General features: G+C 50.3%; 6 protein-coding genes across 6 annotated transcripts; 3 read left to right on the top strand and 3 right to left on the bottom strand.

The window, feature by feature from the left end:
• Positions 1 to 2,655: 2,655 nt before the first annotated feature.
• On the bottom strand, positions 2,656 to 5,944 carry BP01DRAFT_412956 (telomere length regulation TEL2 family protein; the record flags this gene model as incomplete). The annotated part of the gene is made up of 6 exons (XM_025578980.1): positions 5,065 to 5,944; positions 4,670 to 5,014; positions 4,529 to 4,615; positions 3,936 to 4,479; positions 3,175 to 3,885; positions 2,656 to 3,118 (listed from the first exon to the last, which is right to left on the bottom strand). Exons 1-6 carry the CDS (start codon positions 5,918 to 5,920, stop codon positions 2,656 to 2,658), a joined length of 3,006 nt encoding a protein of 1,001 aa, XP_025435181.1. The 5' UTR covers positions 5,921 to 5,944.
• A 138-nt stretch (positions 5,945 to 6,082) lies between these two features.
• BP01DRAFT_388278 (NEDD8-activating protein UBA3) lies at positions 6,083 to 7,945 on the top strand. The gene is made up of 6 exons (XM_025577810.1): positions 6,083 to 6,342; positions 6,395 to 6,496; positions 6,547 to 6,552; positions 6,609 to 6,688; positions 6,746 to 7,042; positions 7,117 to 7,945. Exons 1-6 carry the CDS (start codon positions 6,314 to 6,316, stop codon positions 7,866 to 7,868), a joined length of 1,266 nt encoding a protein of 421 aa, XP_025435180.1. The 5' UTR covers positions 6,083 to 6,313; the 3' UTR covers positions 7,869 to 7,945.
• A 2-nt stretch (positions 7,946 to 7,947) lies between these two features.
• On the bottom strand, positions 7,948 to 9,489 carry BP01DRAFT_310621 (DNA-directed RNA polymerase core subunit RPC40). The gene is made up of 3 exons (XM_025572425.1): positions 9,409 to 9,489; positions 9,236 to 9,340; positions 7,948 to 9,132 (listed from the first exon to the last, which is right to left on the bottom strand). Exons 1-3 carry the CDS (start codon positions 9,451 to 9,453, stop codon positions 8,158 to 8,160), a joined length of 1,125 nt encoding a protein of 374 aa, XP_025435179.1. The 5' UTR covers positions 9,454 to 9,489; the 3' UTR covers positions 7,948 to 8,157.
• Positions 9,490 to 9,759: 270 nt separating this feature from the next.
• BP01DRAFT_332048 (NADH-quinone oxidoreductase subunit D) lies at positions 9,760 to 11,743 on the top strand. Its single transcript, XM_025573068.1, has 3 exons — positions 9,760 to 10,552; positions 10,615 to 11,335; positions 11,390 to 11,743. The coding sequence occupies exons 1-3, from the start codon at positions 9,881 to 9,883 to the stop codon at positions 11,425 to 11,427; spliced, it is 1,431 nt and encodes a 476-aa protein (XP_025435178.1). The 5' UTR covers positions 9,760 to 9,880; the 3' UTR covers positions 11,428 to 11,743.
• Positions 11,744 to 12,397: 654 nt separating this feature from the next.
• Positions 12,398 to 13,364, top strand: BP01DRAFT_378762 (ubiquitin-conjugating enzyme E2; the record flags this gene model as incomplete). Its single annotated transcript, XM_025577084.1, has 4 exons — positions 12,398 to 12,424; positions 12,510 to 12,521; positions 12,679 to 12,829; positions 13,081 to 13,364. The coding sequence occupies 4 exons, from the start codon at positions 12,398 to 12,400 to the stop codon at positions 13,362 to 13,364; spliced, it is 474 nt and encodes a 157-aa protein (XP_025435177.1).
• A 609-nt stretch (positions 13,365 to 13,973) lies between these two features.
• Positions 13,974 to 16,009, bottom strand: BP01DRAFT_73536 (calcium/calmodulin-dependent protein kinase). The gene is made up of 3 exons (XM_025580056.1): positions 15,386 to 16,009; positions 15,172 to 15,328; positions 13,974 to 15,100 (listed from the first exon to the last, which is right to left on the bottom strand). Exons 1-3 carry the CDS (start codon positions 15,641 to 15,643, stop codon positions 14,277 to 14,279), a joined length of 1,239 nt encoding a protein of 412 aa, XP_025435176.1. The 5' UTR covers positions 15,644 to 16,009; the 3' UTR covers positions 13,974 to 14,276.
• Positions 16,010 to 16,875: the final 866 nt, after the last annotated feature.

The following is a 16,875-nucleotide window of genomic DNA, read 5'->3' as shown; positions in this document are numbered from 1 at the left end:
TCTGTACCGGAAGAACATGGGTTGTAACGCATGCTCGTTTTTCTGCCGACAGAATATCTGGTCATATGCATACTAGCTTAGTTTTCTGCCGGCATAATCTAGTATGTAAGATTTTAGCTTTTTTCCCTGCAAATCTGAGAGAGTACAAGAGCGGCTTTCCGCGGTATAATCGATAACGTAAAAATTCGAGTTTCTGCCGGAAGAATCTGAGATGCAAGACAGTTTAAGAATTGCCTTACTCGTACTTTCTTAAGTCCATCTTTGTAGATGTCATCCATCAGCTCGTGAATTTGAATATCCTAAGATCTGAATGAAAAGTTATGAAGACAAATGAGGAGATATTGAGTACTTTCTTGTATTAAAGAATAAAGCCATTGAAGCTTCGTAGTAAGTGTACTACATGATGACAATGGGCACTAGCAATGAGCAAAGTACTAGATTCTTGAATGGATAATATTCTGGTGGTTTAATGTATATGTGCTATATGCAGTTTATTGGTATTCTTACGACTTACTCAGTATACTTGATCGAGTCGACTGCTGTAACAATAGTTGTAGAAGAGACTAGTGTTTTCGAAGTAGACTTGACGATCAATCAGACAAACACTTTTTCGGAGATCACTAGCGCTGGATCCATGCATCGAGCAATCTATCTGAAGGCAGAGGGAAAAACCGAGTATCCTCTTTTTCTGAATATACACAGTTATGGTGAAATCTATCTGGACCCTTTCATCTGGCTTTACTGGAACAGGAAGCTGGAATACTGCGTAGGACCTGTGCTAAACGTCATAAACTAACCAATCTCGGTCTCCGCCTCATCCCGCGTGCGGACAAGACAGCCACCGAATCTGCATCGACCAATCCACATTATAATCAAACTACGGATGTCATTCCAGGAGAAAGGTAGATAAGGGAGAGAAAAAGGAGGCGTTTTCCCTGCATCTCCGGGTCCAAGATCCACTCCACCCCGAGCCGTCTTGACCTCTTCATACTAGATAGATTGGAATGACAGGCATCAGTCACTAATCCACCATAGATCCAATCGTACCTTACAGCACTACAACCGCATAGGCGCTAACCGTTCGGTATACCTACCATATACTCTCGCCCTCCCTCCCTCTCTCTACCCCTGCACACTTTCCCTTAGGCTTCACATGTTCCCTCGGGTTGCTTGCTCGTATGAATAATGCACACGGTATACTCTCTCCACGGCTGAGGATTCAAGCGCAAGCGTCGTAATGTTGCTTGCGAAATCGCTAGCAATTAAGAGCACTGCATTCGTGATGTTTCATCTGAAGGGTGGCTGATACTGTAGCTGGCTGTTGCACTTGGCTTACTGGTTACTTCTTCTTAGGGGGCTGGTGGTACAATGCGGTAAGAGTGCGTCTATGATTCACAGATGGCATCATTTCAGTTCCATCTTCTGTCTGTCGCATACTCTATGCAGTGTGCATTCAGAGGTATACTTTCAACACGAATGTCATCATCGACGCTGAGCCAGCCATCAACCAATCCTGCCACAAACCACCATGACTACTACCTACTATGCAATCTACGGAGTATACATCATCAGTAAATAGAGTTCGGCCAGTACCTGCAGCTCTAGTAACCATACACCATACACCCTCATCACTCAAGTCCCATAATAACAACAACAACAGCAACCATAACAATAACACCAACAAGCAAGGATAGAGCCAAGTAGTACCAAGGTATTCCACCACCACGACGGTAGTATACCGCCCGCATACCAAGGATTTGGGAATGGAAGGTCCTGCACAAACGGGAACCTCGCTTCCCCACTTGGCTGGCTCAACCAATCGTAGTCCGCAATCGCGACGCACGCCAAGGCCACACATGACATGGGGCGATGGAGTCGGCTTACGCGGCTCACAGGCTGCCAGTGGGGTTGGAATGTAGTCACTGTCTCTCTTTTTCTGGGGGGTAGAGGGGGAATGATTATTATCTCATCATTGTTAGTTGGGTTGTTCTATTTTGGTGGTGCAGGGGATGGGGGGGGGAATATGGGTGCTTTGGTTGTGAAGAGGGGAGCTAATGTCTACTTTAGTATAGGTACTCGGTACTATTTGCTGCCATAGTGTCACGTCACATAGTAAGGTATTCTGTTAGTACGTACTACTAAGTGACGGAGTCCCAAGCCTCCTGTGATTGGCTTGGCACCTCACCGCCTCGGCCGCCGTGTACCTGGGCTAGATATTACCTATTCCCCAGATAGCCTGGAATCCACCACACTCAACACTCTCATCAAGGAGTATGTGGTTTTGTGAACTCTGTAGTTTGTGCGGAAAACTCCGGGCTCGTGGGCGCAGGGTCATACTAGCAGTCCCGCGGCACTGGCAGAATTGATTTACCATTTTTGATCATCGATAGATATACGCGGGTAGTAGTCATTGATTTGTATAGTTTATCTTTAGACACGGTCTGGTATCATTCAGTCCAGTAAAAGTGAAGGGTGGGCTTCTTTCCACTATCTGTGTTCTTCAGAACTTCCTGCATTTCTGGTGTGTCGAGGTTGGTGGGCAAAGTAGTGTGCACATCACAAGCAGCCGCGCCTTTACTGGCCCCAAATGTGGTGATTCCCCCGGATCCAAGGCTGTGCACAGTACGTAAAATATACCTGAAAGTATACAAATATCTAATATCGAAATCCTGAATTGACTCCCATCAACCGCCCCTGATATCGCTCCATGACCTCCCCAAGTTTCACCATCACGCCCGCAGCCAGAGTCCGCACCTGCTCTCGTGGATCACTGGCGTCTTGCACGGCAGGCGTCCGGTCGAAAACTCCCCCAACCCAGTCACGGAGTTCCACGACTTGTGTCGCAAACTCGGTTACAAGCCGTTCTTCACCTGTTGTGCCACATACCACATTTAGGTCCACTATGGCTAGAAACAGTGCGAAAAGCGCGGAGAGGATACTGGGGTCATCGGCGAGCGGGCGGCCGTGGAGCGATAGTAAAAACGACAAGGTCTCTTCAGTGAGGTTGGGCAGGTACGGTGTATGAGGGCCCATGCTCGAGAGAATGAGGGTGAGCGTTTGAATGAAGAGACAGAGGAGGTGTGGCACGTAAAAGGGATTGTAGGAGGGAGCAGTGGACCTAGAGATAGTAAAGTCAGCTTAGTTCAGAAGTCTAAGCCGGAGAAGGAGGCTTACGAGCCAAACTGCATCATCATCATCTCAAATCGACCCTTGAGAGGAAAGAAAAAACCTTGAGCCAGCACCTTGTATAGGTCTTTGATTGTTGACTTCTGCCGCTGTGCTTCGCGTTGCTGGCGTCGCTTTTCGACCTCCATGCGCGTGGAGAATGTGCGCACCTTGAGGGCATTGGGACCGGTCCGTGATTCTTCAGCATGGGCGGCCAGCGGCTCTAGGGACGCTTGCGCCATCGATCGAGTCAGGCTTGCTAAGGGGGAGTCCGTCGAGTAGAAGGCTTCCAGGCTGCTTGGTAGCTTCTTGGAAGGGAAAGAGGCGTCTGGTAAGCTTGGAAGACCAAGATTTTTGGCGTCTGCCTCGCCGTTACCAGCTAACTCGCGAGCACTTAAGCCTAGTGCGGTCAAGACCGCAGAGCGCTGAGGTTGGGAGAGATCTCCATCAAAGAATAATGCTGCGAACCAATGACCCATTTTCAGCGGCTGGGAGACGATCAAGGCAATCATGCTTTGAAGCTGGTACTCAAGGAACTTGGAGAGTTTTCCCTGCTCCTGCAGGCTTACCACCACCAGAGCTAATTCCTCGATATTCTCAGCAAGCTCAGTTCCGAACCCAGTCTTGCGTCTTATCAAGGACGGAGCAGTAGAAACAGCCAGCTCATAGCGTTCCACATTCTCAGTATCTCGCAAGTAGGTGATGAGGTCCCGAATATACCTAGTATATCAGTCAGCGATGCCGCGGCGAAAGCTGGCTTCACATCTTACACAGGTGCAGTAGGCTTGTTCCTCTGGACTAAGGTCGGATCTTCGTCGTCATCTGAGAAGTCCTCATCCGGCTTTTCGTAAGGAACAAGATCTTCATCTTCGGATTCCTCTTCCGAATCCTCGACCTCTTCGATCGCAACAATCTTGGTACTTCTCATATTGACCTTCTTCGAAGGGCCTGTTCCCTTTACGAAAGAGACTTTCCGAGAAGGCGTTCGTTGCATCCCTGATGTTGCTTCTTTGAGGACCTTGATTGAATCGGAATATCCTACACTGTCCTGCAAAGTGAGCAAGCTCAAATACCACTTTGCCTCGTCACTCTCCATCTCCTCGAGGTCAAACCTCATTCCTTTGCCCGCTGGTTCAATTAATGAAGAGATTGCGGTACCAATGAGCATTCCGAGGAACCGTGCTCGCCCAGAAGAAGCTGCCAGGCGATTAGAAACAGCATTCAGAAAGATCCCAGACCGTCCCACACGCATTACCTCCAGCGGATCAGTTTGCTGAAGATACCCGCAAGTCAGAAGGATGATCTGCGTGTTTGCTGGTTCATGTCAGTAAAGAGAAGAGCTATAGATAGCGAGACTAAGTACCTTCTTGACATCTGATTGGAGCATGTTGAATATAGAACGTGTCACCGGAGTAATCGAGACTCTTTGTCACCAAAGAGACCATTAGATCTCGAGATAACATGTCAGCACTGAAGTCAATAACATGATGCTTGATCCCCTCACCTGTCATATTGGCAAAACTGGCCACTATCGCACGGCGCAACTCTGTGGTATGTATCGAGCCGCCCTGACCTTTTGATAGCCATTCAACTATCTGTGCTTGTATTTGTGGTCTATCCTTTGTGACAAAGGAACACAAAGCTGCAACAGCACTAAGCACTTCTTGAGAATCATTCTCCATCTCACCAGGAGTGATGCCTGAGAAATGTTTCTTCTCAATGTCCCTAAAAATTGCTTCTATGAATGCGAGCTGCTCATTCGGCCGGAGATGATCGAAAAGAAGGCCATATCGCTGAATGTTTGCATCATTTATAAGGAGACACACGTAGATCTCCCGAACCAGCTGGTCTGGCATTCAAGTTAGGCAGTGGGGACTATCATATAGCGAAACATCTTACCAGTGTATCCAAGACTCAAAGATCGGCCGGTCAAAAGAGCCACGGCTTTCCAAGCATCCTCCTTATCGAGAGATATCTTTGAAGCCACAAGGCATATATTGGTTCCAAGCCAGGAGGCGTACCTGGGCCCGTCTCCCACCCATGACAGTGATTTCGTCCCGTCAAGGTCTTTGATCAGCGATATCGCCTCCGCAGCTGTTGAAAGGACCCTACTAGCAGCAACGTGAGAAAGCAACTCCTTCCATGCGACCTGTTTCTGAGCCGGGTTATGATAGAGACTCTCAATCTCGGCGTATAGACGATACATCAGATCATCTGGCTCTAGTAGAGCACATATCACTGACAGAATGTCTCTGGCCTGGGCCTGGTGGCCAGACGCACTCGCTTCCTGGGCCGATGATCGACAGGCAGCGATGAGAGAGCGGAGTTGCGTCAACAAGCAGCTGATACCTGCGACACTGCTGAGACATCTCAGCAAAGCCGCGCGTAATTTGGAGCTCGATTTGGATCTCCGGGATTCTGCACAAAGGGAATCCCAATGATCCGGAATGGTAACAGTGACCAGAACATTGAGTATTTGCGCTGTTTTGGGAGCCGGGATTCGAATGTCAAAGTCTTCTAGCTCATTCGTTTTACTTGACGGGTCAATTACCGCCAGAATTTGAGCGAGCTGATCCTGGTCGGGCTTGAATTTCAAGCGCGCGAGTATACTTTCCGGTGACGAGACATCCCAATCAAGTTCGGATACAACCCGCTTGTCGGAAGTGAGTTCAGCAGGCGATGGCTCTGCAGCGGCTGAGATTAGAGTCTCTCGATCAGGCGTAACTGTCTTCACAGCCGTAAGAAGACTGTCCATCGCATCAATGGATGACTGTGTAAATTTGGATTCGTGGTGTCGCAGAGCAAAATCACACTAGGTGGAAGGAGTTTGTATGGACTGCCGGGTCACGTGAGGCGGCTTTGTGTTCGGATTCCCTCGACGCTTCCATCAGTCAACGCCGGACTGGTTATCCTTCGTCAACATCAAAGCTCGTGTGCTTTCATCATCCGCATTGCTAGGAACTTGCAAAAGCTGGAGTAAAAGGCTGGTCATATCCTCCAACTCGTCTTCAGCTACAGCAGCTATATCACAATCAACTTATCAGTGGTATCACCGCGGTACCAGTGAGATACACACGCTCCAAAGCCTAGAGTATCAGCAGCCCGAGTCTGTAACCTTGGCTACTTCATAAATACCACACCACCCAAGATGGTCGAAATAAATCAGACGCTTCGATGGTAAGGCTTCTGAATTTGGGTGTCTAAGGTCATAGGAGCTGAGTTCGTCCAGGAAGCACTTGTATAATGTCTTGTCGAGACCTGGTCCATTCAGTGATGAGGATTGGGTTCCCGGACCAGAGACGATAAGCGCTTTGGAATCCTCAAAGATCTTGTAAGCAACAGTGTTCGTATCAGTAGCCATCCATACTAACACAGAGATAGAGTCATGTGAGCTCAAATCCCAGCATCAACGATCTGATAAGAGCTAATATGATCACCGATAGAGGTGCTGGAGGTTTGGGGTGTGAGATCCTGAAAAACCTGGCCTTATCAGGCTTTAAAGACATTCACGTCATTGACATGGGTAGATTGGCCTCCGTCCTATTGCGCTGCCTGAACACGAGCTAAATGACAAATGCAGATACGATTGATATCTCGAACCTCAACCGACAGTTCTTATTTCGTCAATCTGATATAGGCAAACCCAAAGCCGAGGTTGCGGCTGCCTTCGTGGAAAAACGTGTCAAAGGCGTCAAGATCACCCCATATGTCGGCAAGATCCAAGACAAGGATGAAGATTACTACATGCAGTTCAAAATCGTTGTCTGCGGCCTCGACAGTATCGAAGCCAGACGGTGGATCAACTCGACGCTGGTCAGCATGGTCGATTTCGAAAACCCAGAGAGCCTTAAGCCGCTCATCGATGGTGGGACTGAAGGTCAATATTGATAATCCCACCCCCAGACCTCCCTGCAGGTTTTGTCACCCAGCGGAGGCTTACTCATGATACAGGATTCAAGGGCCAAGCGCGCGTGATTTTGCCGACGCTCTCATCCTGCATCGAGTGCCAGCTGGACATGCATGCGCCCCGACCTGCTGTGCCTCTTTGTACCATTGCCACGATTCCACGCCAGCCACAGCACTGCATCGAATGGGCCCATCAGATTGCCTGGCAGGAACAACGCAAAGACGACACCTTCGACAGCGACGACCTGGAGCACATTGGCTGGATCTACAATGCGGCTCTGGAGCGGTCCAAACAGTTCCAGATCCCCGGAGTTACCTTCCAGATGACCCAGGGCGTGGTGAAGAACATCATCCCGGCTATTGCCTCCACCAACGCTGTCATCGCCGCGGCGACCACATCTGAGGCGTTGAAGATCGCCACAGCCTGTAACCCGTACCTCGAGAATTACATGATGTACGCCGGCGAGGAGGGCGTCTACACCTATACGTTCGAGGCGGAGAAGAAACCCGATTGTCCCGTCTGTGGCAATCTCGCTCGCAAGATGACCGTGGATCCGAACATGACATTGGAGGCTTTTATTGAAACGCTGGGGGAGCGGCCGGAGGCGCAACTCAAGAAGCCCAGCATGCGTACAGAGGAGAAGACTCTCTATCAGCGATTCCCTCCCCAATTAGAGGAGCAAACCCGACCCAATCTGAAGCTTAAGCTTCGTGATTTGATCGAGGATGGCCAGGAGATCGCAGTCAGCGATCCGGCTTACACTATCGACTTCCGATACAGGCTGGATTTCAGCTAAGATCCAAGCACGGTAGGCTACTGATATACGAATTCATTATGCGAGATCCCGATGACAATCCCTAGCCAAGAAATACGAAGTCAAATCTGCTTTTCTATTTCAAAGAAGTTTCCGTGTCCAGACTCCCGACAAGTAAAGAAGGCTATGTGACCAACTTCTCGTAAACGTATAAACATAGGAAAGAAAGCACAGGAACGGTAAAGAGATAAAAGAATAAAATTTCCAACGCCAGGCCAATGCATTATATAGCTTCAAATCATTTTAGGTGGGGGCAACGAAGGAGACCGAATTAGCGCACAAGGTCAACGAGGCCTCGCTTCCATCTCGCGCATTTCAGCTTCAGCACCTTCACGCTCTCCAAGAACAGAACGTCACTGTCGAACTGGCCAACACTCTCCACGTTGAAAATGAAGTGGTCACGAACGCGACCGAGCTTGACCTTGCCCTGGAACTCCTCGTGTCTCAAACACTCTCTGCTGACGGTATCCTTGAAAGCATCGCGAACGACGGCCTTCATTTCACCCTCATGACCTTCGTACCCGCTTCCCTTCTGCGAAGCCTCCTCACGAGTGACCTGTTCAAGACCAATGACCCCGGCGGGGAAGCACTTGACGAACTTGCGAGCATCTTCACCGATAATGGGACGTAGAATCTTGATGTCGGGAAGGAGACGGTACGAGGCGGTAGCGACCGGAGAGAACTTGGCGTGATCAGCACCGATGCCCTTGATAACGTGCAACTCCATATCTATCTTCTGACCGGGGCGGAGCTTGGCGATCAAGATGTCTGGGTTGACCGGCTGGATGGCATCGTCGCCCACGAAGAACTGTTCCTGGCGACCGACAGGATGGAAAGTGATGTCCTTGGCGTAGACGTGGGCGTGTTTGTAGAGTTTGCGGGGGTCGTCTTCCTTGGGATCCACGTTGGTGTTCTTCTCGCATTTGACATCCAGGCGCAAGACAATGGTGTTGAAATCGCTAGGGGTGCTTCCGCCCTCCGGATCGTCCTCGGTGGGCTTCTTGAACCAGCGCATCCAGTTGATACCCTCAACGGAACCCTTGAGGGGAATCAGACCCAGACGTTGAGCGAGCACCTCATCCTGGATGACCGAGGTGTTGTTGTGAACGAAGACAAATTCAATGGCTATGCTGGGAACCTCAGCCATGAGGATACGGCGGAAGGCATTGGCGATGGATGCATCGAGGCCGACCAGCGAGAAAGAAGCTTCGAATTGATCGTTGCGGTGAAACTCGACGTTGAAGTTCTAGTTCGTGATTGGATTGTGAGCGCATGCGCAAAAAAAAAAAAAAAAAAAGAAATGGCAATAGGGAAGCTGAGCTGAGCTGAGCTGAGCTGAGCTGACATACATCGCGGAATTTCCCCAGGTTCCATTCGTGCGACTCACCAGGCCAGTGGCCGGGGAAATCTGTCGAGGCGAAGTTGGAGACGGTTTCGGGATTAATATCAACAATCTAGAATCGCAATTAGCCTGAGTGGTTGTTATAGCTGTCAAAAACAGAAGACAGAAGACCAGACATACCCGTCTACGTTGAAGTTCCTCCTGCGAAGCGATGAGAGGTGCCATGATGGGCGACAATAGCGGGGGAATGGAGAAAGGTGACGGAGGGACAATAATTTGAAGCGAATCTCAGAAAAGTTCTTTGACCGCAGCGGCAGTATTTTCTGCAGGCCAAAAGGCGGAAAGGAGCGGGATGATCACTAAAATGCACCTAGCGGGAATGGGTGGAAGATACACTAGGAGTCTGCGCAATAGAGGGCGGGTGGAAGACCAACCAGAGACAGCCTGATGACCAGAAAGCTCCTCTCACGTGACTACCCAAAATGTATCTCGATTGGAAAGCGCAACCTCCAGAAGGCGTCACTGAGTCCGCCTCAATCCCACCGCGATTCCCGCATCTCCACCCCTCCTTCCAAGACCCCAATTGTGCCTGGGCTGAGGGCTGTTCGCCTCTAATCTCCCTCGTCCTTCTAATTCTCCCCCGGTCTTCCGAATGGCTGCTCCTTTCGCTCGCCTGGCGGGCAATGCGCCCAAAAGGCTTTGCCTCCGCCCCTCTAGCTACTTCAGAAACACTGCTATCTCAAGATGCCGGTCGATCTCGACGACTCTTTCTCGCCGGCAGGCCGAGCCTACCAGCTATCAGGCGACCAGACTCGTTCCGACTGACCCGACTTTCGCATCTTTCGTCAACAAAGAAGGTCCTTCCGAAGACGAGTACGCCGCCGATATGGAGTCTACGGACACAGGGGCTAATCGCAAGATTCGCCATTACACCGTCAACTTCGGTCCTCAGCACCCGGCTGCCCACGGTGTGCTTCGTTTGATTCTGGAACTCAATGGTGAAGAGATCATTCGCGCAGATCCCCACGTCGGTTTGCTCCACCGTGGTACCGAGAAGTTGATAGAGTACAAGACCTACATGCAGGCTTTGCCTTACTTCGACCGGTTGGATTATGTTTCCATGATGACCAACGAGCAGTGCTTCTCCCTGGCTGTTGAGAAGCTGCTGAATGTCGAGATTCCCGAAAGAGCCAAGTGGATCCGTACTTTGTTCGGCGAAATCACCCGTATCCTGAACCACCTCATGTCCGTTCTTTCACACGCCATGGATGTTGGTGCTTTGACGCCATTCTTGTGGGGTTTTGAGGAGCGTGAGAAGCTCATGGTAGGCAGTGTTGCCCGTACGGATTATGATTTAATGAGCTAACATGTGATTGTCTGTCCCAGGAATTCTACGAGCGAGTTTCTGGTGCCCGTCTCCACGCTGCCTACGTCCGCCCCGGTGGTGTTTCCCAGGACATTCCCATTGGCCTCCTTGACGATATCTACCAGTGGGCAACACAGTTCGGTGACCGCATCGACGAGACTGAGGAGCTGTTGACGGACAACCGTATCTGGAAGGCCAGAACCCAGGGTGTCGGTGTCGTTAGCGCCGCCGAGGCTCTGAACATGAGTTTCACCGGTGTTATGCTGCGTGGATCTGGTGTTCCCTGGGATATTCGCAAATCTCAGCCGTATGATGCTTATGACCAGGTCGAGTTCGACGTGCCCGTGGGTGTGAACGGCGACTGCTACGACCGTTATCTGTGCCGTATGGAGGAGTTCCGTCAGTCCCTCCGCATCATCCACCAGTGCTTGAACAAGATGCCCGCTGGTCCCGTCCGTGTTGAGGACTACAAGATCTCCCCCCCTCCTCGTGCCGCTATGAAGGAGAACATGGAGGCTCTGATCCACCACTTCCTACTCTTCACCAAGGGTTACTCTGTGCCCCCGGGTGAGACTTACTCCGCCATCGAAGCTCCCAAGGGTGAAATGGGTGTGTTCCTGGTCAGTGACGGTAGCGAGAGACCCTACCGCTGCAAGATTCGTGCTCCTGGATTTGCTCACTTGGGTGGTTTCGACCAAGTATCCCGTGGCCACTTGTTGGCTGATGCTGTTGCTATCATTGGTAAGTTGGCAGCTATTCTGCGCGAGAGAAGCCAAACCGCTAACTCTCCCTTAGGTACTATGGATCTTGTGTTCGGTGAAGTCGATCGGTAGAGTTGGATGAAGCGTTGCTAAGTATTCCGAAGGCCTGTAAAACAACTCCAAGACACGCGATTTCCGATATGTGGCACCAAACCATTATCTCTTGCTATTTAGAAGCGAATACAAATGACAAAGACAGAGAAACCATTAATCGTCTGTATCACTTGTGCGTGTGTGGGATGTTTGTGGGACGAGGGAAATGGTATATCAGTTGTACCAATTGGGTTCAATGGCGTTGACACTGTTTATTCTTTCTGGTTTCTTATGTTTTCTGTCTTGTCTCCTGCCCTGTAACCCACGAATTCTCATTTTATATCTTCCCCCCCCCAAAAAAAAAAAAAAAAAAAAAAAAAAAAAAAAAAAAAAAACCCCCCCCCCCCCCCCGACCCAATTGTGTATAGTGACACTCGAAATTCTTCTGATTACTTTTAGATTTTGAACCGGGGAACAGAGAGGAGATTGGATAGAAGCATATAGATCATGCAACATAGTCAAGAGGGTCGTGAAGTTGACCTGATCATTTCCAAAGGAGACGATCACGTGGCAGATGTAGTGGTCAGGTGACCAACGCTGGGGGGTGGGGGGGAGGATCGGCGGCGGCGGCAGCTGATCGACGGGCGGAGCTACTCTTTCCATCTTCGACTTCTGGGGTTTCAACTCTCTGCCTCATACAATCACTATCTTCTTGCGCTTCCGCTTGTTCTTCTTCCTTAGAATCACCTACTCCCACATTCACACTCACTCTCTGGTTATTTATTCATATTCCTCTCACATTTCCAGCCTTTTTCCCATCCAAGACGCTGCGTTCGTGTTCGTATCTCCCCCACCTTTGAGTTTCCAGACGTCATACCTCTGTGCGCTGCCTCCGATCTGACCGTACGACTCCTCCGCGGAGCCTCAACGGTCAACCGGCTATACTTTTTATCTGGCGCTGTTCGCTCTAGGTTTCTGAGTGTATCTTATTCAAGGACCTGTGCTCAAGATGTTCGCCACAAAGCGATTAAGCAAGGTATTCTCTCTCTCTCTCTATTCTTCTTCTTCTTCTACCCCTCTCCAACGACGACCTTTCACCAGCTAACGTTACACTGGCGCAGGAGCTTATCAAGGTAAACGATCTACCACCCACTTTCTTTCCCTGCTATTACTTCGACAAAATGACAATACATAATTCATCAACACATATACCTGGAAACTTGCTACGTTCCAGAAAACACTCGAAATAGAATACAAGCTAACGAAGTCGGTCATTCGCACCCTTGACAGATCAAAGAACACCTCCCGCCGGGAATCTCCATCGTGAAATCCGACAATCTGGAGGAATGGCAAATGGACATCAGAGTCCTCGATGAGAATCCTCTCTACCTCAATCAAATATACCGTTTGAAATTCACATTCAACAACAAATACCCAATTGGTAAGTTGTGATCTGATGTTTCTGAACCGTGGGAGGTGATTCCAATGTGAATCCATCCCCTCTACCCCGCCAAATAACCCCCATGACTGTTTTCCAGCGACCCTTCCCTCCCCCCGCGATCTCCTCACCTCCAATAACCCCACCCACTGAGGGAACCCCTCCCCCCGCCCCCATTAACTTTCTTTCATATGGTACCATGCGTTTTGAATAATCATCATATAGACTAACCAAACAAAACCCATATACGATAGAACCCCCAGAAGTCCAATTCATCGAGTTGCCAACCACCTCCGAGACCCCGCGCCCGATCCCAATCCACCCGCACATCTACAGCAACGGGATCATCTGCCTGGATCTCCTCAGCTCGGCCGGCTGGTCGCCCGTGCAGACGGTTGAAAGCGTCTGCATGAGCATTCAAAGCATGCTCACGGCCAACAGTCGCAACGAGCGGCCCCCCGGCGACAAGGACTTCGTCTCGTACAACCGTCGCCGGCCGCGGGATATCAATTTCATGTATGATGATGATAACATATAGCCTCGGAGAGGTTCCGCGCAGCTTGGGGAGCTGCTGGGGCTTGTAGCCACAAATCACGGTGCTGAGCTGGGGAGGAGGCCAAGGGTATGCAGCGGAAAGGAAGTATTGATCTACTTATCCCGTTTGATATTGAGATGAGAGCTGAGAATTTGGTTTCCTCGTTTCTTCTTACTGGGATATGTTCTTTGGATTTCGCTCCCTGTCTTTTACTTTTTCCCTTCTGTCCTGTTTCTTTTTCCCTTTTTGTTACGTATGATGCATGAGGCGTTGGCGCACAACGGGAGTTCTTCATCTTGTTTAGCTCCATAGTCTTTTCCCCTTGGACTCAAGGCCCTGGGGAGTTACATACCATTTCCTTACTCCTCCCACCTTCCTTTTGTCTCCTTCTCCAGCACTTGGGTTTGTCACATATCACTCATCATCGCCATTTCCTCTCGTCATTTCATACACTCAGTCTCAAGAGATGGAAATACTCCATTAATATAATTGCGCGATTCGACTGCGGCCATCACAATATCGCATAAATCCACTTGAATGTTATTTTGAAGAGTAAGAAAAGAAGGCCCACCACGGAAAGATGTTTAGATTTCTCGAAATTCACACAGATGGCCAAACCACTAGAAGATAAAGAAACTATGGACGGGGAATCATTAGAACAAAAAAAATGAAGAGAATTGCAAAAATGCAGCATTTCCCAACAATGCCCAAGAGATAAAAGACCAAGTGCCCCGCGGCAAGACGAGCAAAAGAGTCGCATAAGTGGCACACTTAAGATGGTAGATGGTTGGGTTAAGGTCATCTCTCGCGCTCTCTCTCACGCAGACCCACACACGCATCTCCTCTCTCTCTCCTTTACCCTTGCTTCTCGCTTTCAAGCGATAATGAATGGATTGGAAGAATGACTCAAGCAAATCAAGCATGAGAGCTCTTCTCGCGAGCTTCACGCTCGACGCGTTCGCGCTCCTCAGTCTCCTTGGCTTCGCGCACCTTGGCGAGGACGACCTCGCGGAAGATAGCGCCGCGGGCGACCTTGCTGAGACTACGCTTCTTGCGGCCAGTGGCGTCGCTTTCCGGGGAGGAAGGCGCGGATTTGCCGTTCGGAGAGGCCTGGTCGGCGGAATGGTTGTTGGCGACGGCAGGGGCAGCGGTGTCGCCGGGAGCGACCTCCACGGCGCTGGGGATATCGTCGTCGTCGTCCTCCTGCATCTTGAGCGACTCGATGCGGTTGGCCAGCTTGATGATCTCGATGCCGCGGCGGAGACGCGATCTCGCGATGTAGGCGCGGATCTCGGGCAGCAGGTCGCGGTCGCTGGCAGTCTCGCCGGTCAGCCAGGGATGCTTGAGGGCATGTTCCGAGGTCACCCGCTTGGCGGGGTCCGGTTGCAGCATCGTGAGGATGAAGTCCTTGGCATCTTGGGAGACGTCGCGCCAGTAACGTTCGTGGAAGATGATCCGGCCGGTGCGGCACTCCTCGATCAGGTCCGTCAAGTTCTCGGATCGGAAAGGTGAGTAGCCGCAGAGGAGGGTGTAGGTGATGACTCCGAGAGACCACATGTCTACGGCTTTGCCGTGTCCCTTTTTCAACATTACCTCCGGTGCAGCGTAACCGAAGGAACCCGCCATGCTGGTGAGCACTTCGCTGGGGCTATCCAACATCTTGGCAATACCGAAATCGGCCAAGACCAAGGGAGAGTCGGGAGCGCGAGTCAGATAAAGAAGGTTCTCGGGTTTCAAGTCTATCGCACATAAAGTTTTAGCTTGAGAGACAATACATGGGGTTTGAAACAAATCTGCAAGCCACACTCACCTCTGTGGACAATGTTGCGCTCATGCAGGTAATGGACTGCACCGAGCACCTGCCGGATCACTCGAGAAGCATCCTTCTCTGTGAACTTGCCACACTCGCAGATGCGATCGAACAACTCCCCACCCGTAGCCAGCTGTGTGACGATGTAGAACTTGTCCTATGGAGCTGTCAGAATACAGAGAAAAGCCAGCAGCGAGGTACAGCTTGAACCGACCTTCGATTCGAACCAATCGACAAAGTGGACGATGTTAGGGTGATTCAAGGCCTGAAGCATCTCCAGCTCATCGTACACCATTTGTTCATTGCCGCGGACATTCTTCTTCAGGATGATCTTGATTGCAACTTTGCCCTTGCTGCTATCCGCCTCCCGGACAATACCGTATGTGCCAGCACCGAGCGTTCTTCCAAATTTATAGTGGGCTCTATGCAGAGGAGGAATACCGTTAGTATAGCTACCACAAGCAGCAAGCATTGTTGTGAGTGAGGGGGGCGAGGTTGTACTTCTTCTCGTAACTCTCCGGCTGTCCAGACAGCTTGTTGAGCATATTTGAGACTAGAACGAGGATCATGAAATTAGCGCATTTTCGCTAAACTCTTTGATTATAAGGCGAATCGATGCGTATGAACAATACGTTCCCAAGACAGGGAAGAGAAACGCAAAGGGCAATGGAGACGACAATAAAGTCTCACGAGAATGGCGAACCAAGAAAGCAGAACAGAATGAGGAGTCCTCCCCAGACCCGGACAGTTGGGTCACAAACAAAGGTGATGGGGAATGAGGTGGTCATGGCTGATGATGCCTGACAGCCTTATGGCTCGAGCAAGATAGGATAAGGGAGCGATAGCGCTTCAAGGCGATTGAAAGTACCCCAAGGCGCAGGTCATATCGCATGGAACCAGTATGGGAGCTTATAGTACAAGCTAGAAGAAGGCAAAAGACGCACAACTCATCTCGATAGGTAGTAAGGCCGGTGTCAAGGCCGTGGAATCTAAAAAAGTAGTGTGCGGTGGGCTCTAGCCAGCGAGCGCGCGAAGAGCTGATGGGAAACCCCGCACGTGAGAAAAGGTAGCGGGGCGGTTCAAACGAGGTCGAGAAGAGCCACGTTCGAGCTTCGTAGGTGGTGTAATTGCACTAGATGAGCAGGATTATTCGGTGAGTATTTGATACGGATATGAATCGAAGGGTATAAACTGTGTGTGAGAGCTATGAGGGAGAAACTCTGGGGGAAAAGAGACGAGAGACGAATTTGCGGGTGGAGCGATAAGGGGGGGTAAACATGGGAGGGGCGGTACCTGGTGATTCGGCAATGCACGTGCAAGGCAAGGCAATGCAATGCAAAGAGCGAGAACACGACAGAAAATTGATCAGCCGCTCTGTAATTGAATAGTGCAAGCGAAGGGTTTTATTTGGAAAAAGAGAGGGGGAATGAGGAGAGAGAGAGGGAGAGGAAGAGGGAGGGAAGAGAGAGAGAGAGAGAGAGAGAGAGAGAGAGAGAGAGAGAGACAGTACAAAGTTCTGGCCCAGGCGATCAATAGAATTTAGCCCGTGGGAAGGAGAGCACAGCCACTACTAACGTTACGAGGTAGTTATCGGACACTCTGCCCTCCTGCTCATCAAACGCCCTCAGCCCAATGGATCAATAGTCTACAGTATTCTCTACACTGACACAATACCCTCGCAGTCATCTAACTATAGAGTTCTCT

The sequence above is a fragment of the Aspergillus saccharolyticus genome (assembly GCF_003184585.1).
Source record: "Aspergillus saccharolyticus JOP 1030-1 unplaced genomic scaffold BP01scaffold_2, whole genome shotgun sequence".
Taxonomy (NCBI): Eukaryota; Fungi; Ascomycota; class Eurotiomycetes; order Eurotiales; family Aspergillaceae; genus Aspergillus; species Aspergillus saccharolyticus.
This window is presented reverse-complemented; position numbering and strand designations above follow the sequence as displayed.

Coding starts and splice junctions, on each gene's coding strand:
- BP01DRAFT_388278 (XM_025577810.1), top strand. CDS start 6,314: ATGGTCGAAATAAATCAGACGCTTCGATG. Junction 6,343..6,394: donor ATAAATCAGACGCTTCGATG/GTAAGGCTTCTG, acceptor GAGTTCGTCCAG/GAAGCACTTGTATAATGTCT. Junction 6,689..6,745: donor CATTCACGTCATTGACATGG/GTAGATTGGCCT, acceptor TGACAAATGCAG/ATACGATTGATATCTCGAAC.
- BP01DRAFT_310621 (XM_025572425.1), bottom strand. CDS start 9,453: ATGGCACCTCTCATCGCTTCGCAGGAGGAACTTCAACGTAGACGG. Junction 9,341..9,408: donor AGGAACTTCAACGTAGACGG/GTATGTCTGGTC, acceptor TTGCGATTCTAG/ATTGTTGATATTAATCCCGA. Junction 9,133..9,235: donor ACCTGGGGAAATTCCGCGAT/GTATGTCAGCTC, acceptor ATCACGAACTAG/AACTTCAACGTCGAGTTTCA.
- BP01DRAFT_332048 (XM_025573068.1), top strand. CDS start 9,881: ATGGCTGCTCCTTTCGCTCGCCTGGCGGGCAATGCGCCCAAAAGGCTT. Junction 10,553..10,614: donor AGGAGCGTGAGAAGCTCATG/GTAGGCAGTGTT, acceptor TGTCTGTCCCAG/GAATTCTACGAGCGAGTTTC. Junction 11,336..11,389: donor TGATGCTGTTGCTATCATTG/GTAAGTTGGCAG, acceptor ACTCTCCCTTAG/GTACTATGGATCTTGTGTTC.
- BP01DRAFT_73536 (XM_025580056.1), bottom strand. CDS start 15,643: ATGCTTGCTGCTTGTGGTAGCTATACTAACGGTATTCCTCCTCTGCAT. Junction 15,329..15,385: donor TCGATTGGTTCGAATCGAAG/GTCGGTTCAAGC, acceptor ACAGCTCCATAG/GACAAGTTCTACATCGTCAC. Junction 15,101..15,171: donor GCGCAACATTGTCCACAGAG/GTGAGTGTGGCT, acceptor TATGTGCGATAG/ACTTGAAACCCGAGAACCTT.